Here is a 9,572-nt window from a genome sequence, read left to right on the forward strand (position 1 = left end):
TGTTGCCATGTGTGTGGTGTCAGGTGTGTACAGTGATGTTGCCATGTGTGTGGTGTCAGGTGTGTACAATGATGTTGTCATGTGTGTGGTGTCAGGTGTGTGCAATGATGTTGGTGTCAGGTGTGTACACTGATGTTGTCATGTGTGGTGTCAGGTGTGTACAGTGATGTTGCAATGTGTGGTGTCAGGTGTGTACACTGATGTTGCAATGTGTTGTGTCAGGTGTGTACACTGATGTTGCAATGTGTGGTGTCAGGTGTGTACAGTGATGTTGGTGTCAGGGGTGAACAGTGATGTTGGTGTCAGGGGTGAACAGTGATATTGCCATGTTTGGTGTCAGGTGTGAAAGTTCACGTGAAGATCATCGGGGGAGGTCACCCAGACAAGGATGATGACACAACACTGCACGTACTGTCTGAGGAGGACAGTGCTTCTTTCCAGAACATGATCGTTGCCATACTGGTATGGGCTGTGGTGTGAGTGTATGTGTTTTGGGGGAGGTGGGGGAGGGGGGGTGTGGGGGGGTTGAGAGGGAGAGAGAAAGAGGGAGAAGCTTGCTTCTTTCCTAGACATTATAGCGGCCATACTGGTAAGTGTGTGTGTGTGTGTGTTTGTGAGTGTGTGTGTGTGTGTGTGTGTGTGTGCGTGAGTGTGTGTGTGTGTTTGGTGTGTGTGTGTGTGTGTGTGAGTGTGTGTGTGTGTTTGGTGTGTGTGTGTGTTTGTGTGGTGTGTGCTGGCTGGTACCTGAGTGAAGATGTAAGAGCACATAATGCCTGATGTGGGCATCCTCCTTCTTCACAGTGATGCTCTCACAATTCATCTACAACTTCTCTGTAATTCTCTCACAACAATTCATCTACAGCCTCACAACAATTCATCTACAGCTTCTCTGTAATACTCTCACAATAGTTTCGCTGTAATACTCTTACAACAGTTCATCTACAGCTTCTCTGTAATACTCTCACAATTCATCTACAGCTTCTCTGTAATACTCTCACAATTCATCTACAGCTTCTCTGTAATACTCTCACAATAGTTTCGCTGTAATACTCTCACAATTCATCTACAGCTTCTCTGTAATACTCTCACAATTCATCTACAGTTTCTCTGTAATACTCTCACAATAGTTTCGCTGTAATACTCTCACAACAGTTCATCTACAGCTTCTCTGTAATACTCTCACAATTCATCTACAGTTTCGCTGTAATACTCTTACAACAGTTCATCTACAGTTTCTCTGTAATACAATCACAATTCATCTACAGTTTCTCTGTAATACTCTCACAACAGTTCATCTACAGTTTCTCTGTAATACTCTCACAATTCATCTACAGTTTCGCTGTAATACTCTCACAACAGTTCATCTACAGCTTCTCTGTAATACTCTCACAACAGTTCATCTACAGTTTCTCTGTAATACTCTCACAATTCATCTACAGTTTCTCTGTAATACTCTCACAACAATTCATCTACAGTTTCTCTGTAATACTCTCACAACAATTCATCTACAGTTTCTCTGTAATACTCTCACAATTCATCTACAGTTTCTCTGTAATACTCTCACAACAATTCATCTACAGTTTCTCTGTAATACTCTCACAACAATTCATCTACAGTTTCTCAGTAATACTCTCACAACAGTTCATCTACAGCTTCTCTGTAATACTCTCACAACAGTTCATCTACAGTTTCTCTGTAATACTCTCACAATTCATCTACAGTTTCTCTGTAATACTCTCACAATTCATCTACAGTTTCTCTGTAATACTCTCACAATTCATCTACATTTTATCTGTAATACTCTCACAACAGTTGATCTACAGTTTCTCTGTAATACTCTCACAACAGTTGATCTACAGCTTCTCTGTAATACTCTCACAACAGTTCATCTACAGTTTCTCTGTAATACTCTCACAACAATTCATCTACATTTTATCTGTAATACTCTCACAACAGTTCATCTACAGTTTCTCTGTAATACTCTCACAACAATTCATCTACAGTTTCTCTGTAATACTCTCACAACAATTCATCTACATTTTATCTGTAATACTCTCACAACAGTTCATCTACAGTTTCTCAGTAATACTCTCACAACAATTCATCTACAGTTTCTCTGTAATACTCTCACAATTCATCTACAGCTTCTCTGTAATACTCTCACAATTCATCTACAGTTTCTCTGTAATACTCTCACAATTCATCTACAGTTTCTCTGTAATACTCTCACAATTCATCTACAGCTTCTCTGTAATACTCATGCAACAGTTCATCTACAGTTTCTCTGTAATACTCTCACAATTCATCTACAGCTTCTCTGTAATACTCTCACAACAGTTCATCTACAGTTTCTCTGTAATACTCTCACAATTCATCTACAGCTTCTCTGTAATACTCTCACAGTTCATCTACAGTTTCTCTGTAATACTCTCACAATTCATCTACAGCTTCTCTGTAATAGTATACTCTCACAACAGTTCATCTACAGTTTCTCTGTAATACTCTCACAATTCATCTACAGTTTCTCTGTAATACTCTCACAATTCATCTACAGCTTCTCTGTAATACTCTCACAACAGTTCATCTACAGCTTCTCTGTAATACTCTCACAGTTCATCTACAGTTTCTCTGTAATACTCTCACAATTCATCTACAGCTTCTCTGTAATACTCTCACAATTCATCTACATCTTCTCTGTAATACTCTCACAGTTTATCTAATGAAATTTTGTTTCTTTTCTTCATGGATGTCATTATGTAGAGGTGGAAATAGACTTTTTTGTTGCACAAAAAATATTATCTTGACTTTACATGCCTGAACAGTTACCTACAATCAACCTAACTGGGGGAAAAAAAAGCCCAGAAGCAGAATCTACACTCATTTTCTTTCACAAAAACGTTTACTTTCTTTCTGTATCGCCCATAGCTTTTGTGCTAGAATTTTTTGTGATTTAAAATTCCCTGGCAAGGGTAGGGCACTTTTCTTCTTTTTTTTTTCTTTTTTTTTTTATACAAAATTCTCTGGCACTGAATTGGTTAAACAGCAATAACTGATAAAAAGATCTGTGATTTTTGACTCACTTGTGTAAACAAAGTGAGTCTATGTTTTAACCCGGTGTTCGGTTGTCTGTGTGTGTGTGTGTGTCTGTGTGTGTGTGTGTGTGTGTCTGTGTCTGTGTCCATGGTAAACTTTAACATTGACATTTTCTCTGCAACTACTTTGTCAGTTGACACCAAATTTGGCATAAAAATAGGAAAAATCCAGTTCTTTCCAGTCATCTTGTTTAAAACAATATTGCGCTTCTGGGATTGGCACAAAAAAATAAAGAATGAAGCCTAATTATATGCAAACTGCATTTACTGTTATATTTTTTGTATTCTCTAAACTTGGCACTTTGATCTGATATTCTGACCCAACAGCTAGAGCAGTCATTATTATCATTTTTTGTTCAGACAGGAACTACTTTTGCTAAGCATGGAATTTTTTTTATTTTGCAAACGTTTTGGTGCAGATAGTAAAAAGGGGAAATTACTCTGTAATGCTAGTGGAGTTAATTTGCTTTAAACTGATCTTTCTCATCTTAAACATTACATTTTGAAACAAGAGAGGCAAGGCCTTCAAGACTCACTTGTGATGCACTTTAAAAAAAAAATCCAAGCTTTTTATGTATTGAGTATAATTTCAAAATGTAATGTTTAAGATGAGAAAGATTAGTTTAAAGCAAACTAAGTTCCCCAGCAGAGTAATTTCCCTTGTTCTGCTATCTACACCAAAACGTTTGCAATAAATAAAACTTCCATGCTTAGCAAAAGAAGTTCCTGTTTGAACAAAAAATGATAATAATGACAGATCCTTTGTTGGGTCGAATATCAGATCAAAGTGCCAAGTTTAGAGAATACAAAAAAATATAAATATAACAGTAAATGCATTATACTCAATACATAAAAACTTGGATTTTTTTAAAAAGTGTATCACAAGTGAGTCTTGAAGGCCTTGCCTTTCTTGTTTTTTAAAAAATGTATGCCAGAGTGTGTGCATGTGGAATGTGACATCTTAAATCAAAGTATTGTTGAATTGCATTGTTATTATAATTTTTTTATGTCTTATGTCTACTTTTAGTATCTATTTCATGCCTATTTTATTCATATCCTTTGATTGATTTTGTATTGTACATGTACTGCTGTGATGATGTATGTATAATCTACTCTAAGTTATCTTTTAAAGGTTTCTGTTGTGTTGTTATCTACTGTGATTATTTATTGTACTCATGGATTGCCATCTAAACATTTTATGTATACATGTTGAGTGACTGTGATTGCTGTGTATTGTTTATGTGTTTTACACCACAAATGAATTTCTCTTGTTGAGATAATAAGGTATTCTGTAATTTGTAATCTGTAATCTATAGGAGGCAAGGTTGCACTGGCTCTGAGTGCTGCAAGATTTGGTGCTAGTTGGACTTTGGGTGTCATCCCAACATTGACTGTCCTAAAACCCTCTTGGCCAAGAGAGTGGGGATGTAACTTGGGGAAGACAGTCTCCACTGTAATCATATTCAAGCCCAGATAGTCAGGACAGCAGTTACCTCCTCTGCTGTTCTGATAGTCATAGTCAGACATGACTTACTGTCATGATAGCAGATGTGAAGGTGGGACAGCACTTGTCTGCTCTTCTGATGACTGTCACAGTGGGACATGACTCTAACAGTGGGACATGACAGACTGTCACAGTGGGACATGACGGACTGTCACAGTGGGACATGACTCTAACAGTGGGACATGACTGTCACAGTGGGACATGACTCTAACAGTGGGACATGACGGACTGTCACAGTGGGACATGACTCTAACAGTGGGACATGACTAACAGTGGGACATGACGGACTGTCACAGTGGGACATGACTGACATGACTGTCACAGTGGGACATGACTGTCACAGTGGGACATGACTAACAGTGGGACATGGTGGACTGTCACAGTGGGACATGACTGTCACAGTGGGACATGACTCTGACAGTGGGACATGACTGTCACAGTGGGACATGACTCTGACAGTGGGACATGACTGTCACAGTGGGACATGACTCTAACAGTGGGACATGATGGACTGTCACAGTGGGACATGACTCTAACAGTGGGACATGACGGACTGTCACAGTGGGACATGACGGACTGTCACAGTGGGACATGACTGTCACAGTGGGACATGACTCTAACAGTGGGACATGACTGTCACAGTGGGACGTGACAGATTGTCACAGTGGGACATGACGGATTGTCACAGTGGGACATGACTGTCACATTGGGACATGATTCTAACAGTGGGACATGACTGTCACAGTGGGATATGACTCTAACAGTGGGACATGACTGTCACAGTTGGACATGACTCTAACAGTGGGACATGACTGTCACAGTTGGACATGACTCTAACAGTGGGACATGACGGACTGTCACAGTGGGACATGACTCTAACAGTGGGACATGACTGTCACAGTGGGACATGACGGACTGTCACAGTGGGACATGACTCTAACAGCGGGATATGACGGACTGTCACAGTGGGACATGACTAACAGTGGGACATGATGGACTGTCACAGTGGGACATGACTAACAGTGGGACATGACTCTAACAGTGGGACATGACTACAGTGGGACATGACGGACTGTCACAGTGGGACATGACTCTAACAGTGGGACATGACTGACTGTCACAGTGGGACATGACGGACTGTCACAGTGGGACATGACTGTAACAGTGGGACATGACTAACAGTGGGACATGACTCTAACAGTGGGACATGACTAACAGTGGGACATGACGGAGTGTCACAGAGGGACATGACTCTAACAGTGGGACATGACTCTAACAGTGGGACATGACTGACTGTCACAGTGGGACATGACTCTAACAGTGGCCCCTGTGTGTTGCGGGCAGGGAGGCAGCAACGAAGCAGCCAAAGAACAGAAGCGTCTGGAATCCCTGGAGGATGGCTACAACTTTGTGCTGGACAGCGTCATGCAGAGCGATGACGTCATGCCTCCCTCCCTGTCTGTTGACGATGACGATGCAAACAGCAAGGATGTGACATCATCAGACCCTGCCCCTGACCTGGGGGACCAGGGCTTGTGAGGGTGTGGGGGGGGGGAAGCTTTGTGGGGTGGGGGGACCAGTCACTCAGAGAAGGACCAGCAGCTGTGGTGATGGGGTTTATTGAACACACTGTTTGACTTTGTGAATGTGTGGGTGCTGGGTTGGTGGTGATTGGGTTTATTGAACACACTGTTTGACTTTGTGAATGTGTGGGTGCTGGGTTGGTGGTGATTGGGTTTATTGAACACACTGTTTGACTTTGTGAATGTGTGGGTGCTGGGTTGGTGGTGATTGGGTTTATTGAACACACTGTTTGACTTTGTGAATGTGTGGGTGCTGGGTTGGTGGTGATTGTCCTCTTTGCGTGTTCATGTGTGGTAGTGTGTGTGTGCCAAGAAGAGCCGAAGGGATATGTGTTTGTCTTTCACTCTGTGTGATAGTATGTGTGTGTGTGTGTATGTGTGTGTGTGTGTGTGTGTGTGTGTGTGTGTGTGTGAAGAAGAGCCTAAGGGATATGTTTCTGTCTTTTGCTCTGTGTGATAGTGTGTGTGTGTGTGTGTGTGTGTGAAGAAGAGCCTAAGGGATATGTTTCTGTCTTTTGCTCTGTGTGATAGTGTGTGTGTGTGTGTGTGTGTGTGTGTGTGTGTGAAGAAGAGCCTAAGGGATATGTTACTGTCTTTCGCTTTGTGTGATAATGTGTGTGTGTGTGAGTGTGTGTGTGAGTGTGTGTGTGTGTGAAAGAGCCCAAGGAATATTCTTCTTTGGCAGAGTGTGTGTTTGTTTTGGAGTGGGGTCGGGGGGAGTTGGGGGCATGTGCTTGGGTGACTTTCAGTGGTAACAGTAGTCTCTCTTGGTGTTTCAGGACAAAGTGGTTGTTGTGTGGTGTTGACTAAAATGTCTATATGATTTGTTCTTCTAAAGTGGTTGTTGTGTGGTGTTGACTAAAATATCTATGTGATTTGTTCTTCTAAAGTGGTTGTTGTGTGGTGTTTGATTTGTTCTTCTAAAGTGGTTGTTGTGTGGTGTTGACTAACATGTCTATGTGTTTTGTTCTTAAGTGGTTGTTGTGTGGTGTTGACTAACATGTTTATGTGTTTTGTTCTTAAGTGGTTGTTGTGTGGTGTTGACTAACATGTCTATGTGATTTGTTCTTCTAAAGTGTTTGTTGTGTGGTGTTGACTAACATGTCTATGTGATTTGTTCTTCTAAAGTGGTTGTTGTGTGGTGTTGACTAACATGTCTATGTGTTTTGTTCTTCTAAAGTGGTTGTTGTGTGGTGTTGACTAACATGTCTATGTGATTTGTTCTTAAGTGGTTGTTGTGTGGTGTTGACTAACATGTCTATGTGATTTGTTCTTCTAAAGTGGTTGTTGTGTGGTGTTGACTAACATGTCTATGTGATTTGTTCTAAAGTGGTTGTTGTGTGGTGTTGACTAACATGTCGATGTGTTTTGTTCTTAAGTGGTTGTTGTGTGGTGTTGACTAACATGTCTATGTGTTTTGTTCTTAAGTGGTTGTTGTGTGGTGTTGACTAACATGTTTATGTGATTTGTTCTTAAGTGGTTGTTGTGTGGTGTTGACTAACATGTCTATGTGTTTTGTTCTAAAGTGTTTGTTGTGTGGTGTTGACTAACATGTCGATGTGTTTTGTTCTTAAGTAGTTGTTGTGTGGTGTTGAGGTCGTAGGGTCTTTTTCTCTTGTCCTTTTTTTTCTGCACTACCCACATGTTGAGTTGGTTTGTTTGCACTGCCCACATGTTGAGTTGGTTTTTTTTTGGGTTTTTTTTTGCATTGCCCACATGTTCAGTTTGAGAATCTTTGCAGAACTTTCACTGCCTGTTACAACATGTATCTGGTCAGAGTCACTTACGATGCTGGGTGTTTGGTGTGAGAGTTGTTTTTCTTTTTCTTTCTTTGGAGTTGGAGGTAATGGTGGTGGGTTTTGATCGGATTTTTTTGTTTTTGTTTGTTTTGCTTGTTCTGTGTGATGCTCATGGCATTGCTTGTTTGTTCTGTGTGCTGCTCATGGCATTGCTTGTTTGTTCTGTGTGATGCTCATGGCATTGCTTGTTTGTTCTGTGTGATGCTCATGGCATTGCTTGTTTGTTCTGTATGATGCTCATGGCATTGCTTGTTTGTTCTGTGTGCTGCTCATGGCATTGCTTGTTTGTTCTGTGTGCTGCTCATGGCATTGCTTGTTTGTTCTGTGTGATGCTCATGGCATTGCTTGCTTGTTCTGTGTGATGCTCATGGCATTGCTTGTTTGTTCTGTGTGCTGCTCATGGCATTGCTTGCTTGTTCTGTGTGATGCTCATGGCATTGCTTGTTTGTTCTGTGTGATGCTCATGGCATTGCTTGTTTGTTCTGTGTGATGCTCATGGCATTGCTTGTTTGTTCTGTGTGATGCTCATGGCATTGCTTGTTTGTTCTGTGTGATGCTCATGGCATTGCTTGTTTGTTCTGTGTGATGCTCATGGCATTGCTTGCTTGTTCTGTGTGATGCTCATGGCATTGCTTGTTTGTTCTGTGTGATGCTCATGGCATTGCTTGTTTGTTCTGTGTGATGCTCATGGCATTGCTTGTTTGTTCTGTGTGGTGCTCATGGCATTGCTTGTTTGTTCTGTGTGCTGCTCATGGCATTGCTTGTTTGTTCTGTGTGATGCTCATGGCATTGCTTGTTTGTTCTGTGTGATGCTCATGGCATTGCTTGTTTGTTCTGTGTGATGCTCATGGCATTGCTTGTTTGTTCTGTGTGATGCTCATGGCATTGCTTGTTTGTTCTGTGTGCTGCTCATGGCATTGCTTGTTTGTTCTGTGTGCTGCTCATGGCATTGCTTGTTTGTTCTGTGTGCTGCTCATGGCATTGCTTGCTTGTTCTGTGTGATGCTCATGGCATTGCTTGTTTGTTCTGTGTGATGCTCATGGCATTGCTTGTTTGTTCTGTGTGATGCTCATGGCATTGCTTGTTTGTTCTGTGTGATGCTCATGGCATTGCTTGTTTGTTCTGTGTGATGCTCATGGCATTGCTTGTTTGTTCTGTGTGATGCTCATGGCATTGCTTGTTTGTTCTGTGTGCTGCTCATGGCATTGCTTGTTTGTTCTGTGTGCTGCTCATGGCATTGCTTGTTTGTTCTGTGTGCTGCTCATGGCATTGCTTGTTGTTCTGTGTGATGCTCATGGCATTGCTTGTTTGTTCTGTGTGCTGCTCATGGCATTGCTTGTTTGTACTGTGTGCTGCTCATGGCATTGCTTGTTTGTACTGTGTGATGCTCATGGCATTGCTTGTTTGTTCTGTGTGATGCTCATGGCATTGGTTCTGTGTGCTGCTCATGGCATTGCTTGTTTGTACTGTGTGCTGCTCATGGCATTGCTTGTTTGTACTGTGTGCTGCTCATGGCATTGCTTGTTTGTTCTGTGTGCTGCTCATGGCATTGCTTGTTTGTACTGTGTGCTGCTCATGGCATTGCTTGCTTGTT

At 41.5% G+C, this 9,572-nt stretch overlaps 1 protein-coding gene across 2 annotated transcripts in view; it reads left to right on the forward strand.

Moving 5' to 3' along the window:
- Nucleotides 1-7,082, forward strand: part of LOC143290604 (protein OS-9-like) — a 47,475-nt gene extending 40,393 nt beyond the window's left edge. For both annotated transcript variants that reach the window (XM_076600201.1, XM_076600202.1), the window contains exons 15-16: nt 341-462; nt 5,941-7,082. In XM_076600201.1, the coding sequence (XP_076456316.1) occupies nt 341-462; nt 5,941-6,135 (317 nt within the window). In that variant the 3' untranslated portion in view covers nt 6,136-7,082. The remainder of the gene's footprint in view (nt 1-340; nt 463-5,940) is intronic.
- The last annotated feature ends 2,490 nt before the right edge of the window (nt 7,083-9,572 follow it).

The sequence above is a fragment of the Babylonia areolata genome, chromosome 15 (genome assembly GCF_041734735.1).
Source record: "Babylonia areolata isolate BAREFJ2019XMU chromosome 15, ASM4173473v1, whole genome shotgun sequence".
Classification (NCBI taxonomy): domain Eukaryota; kingdom Metazoa; phylum Mollusca; class Gastropoda; order Neogastropoda; family Buccinidae; genus Babylonia; species Babylonia areolata.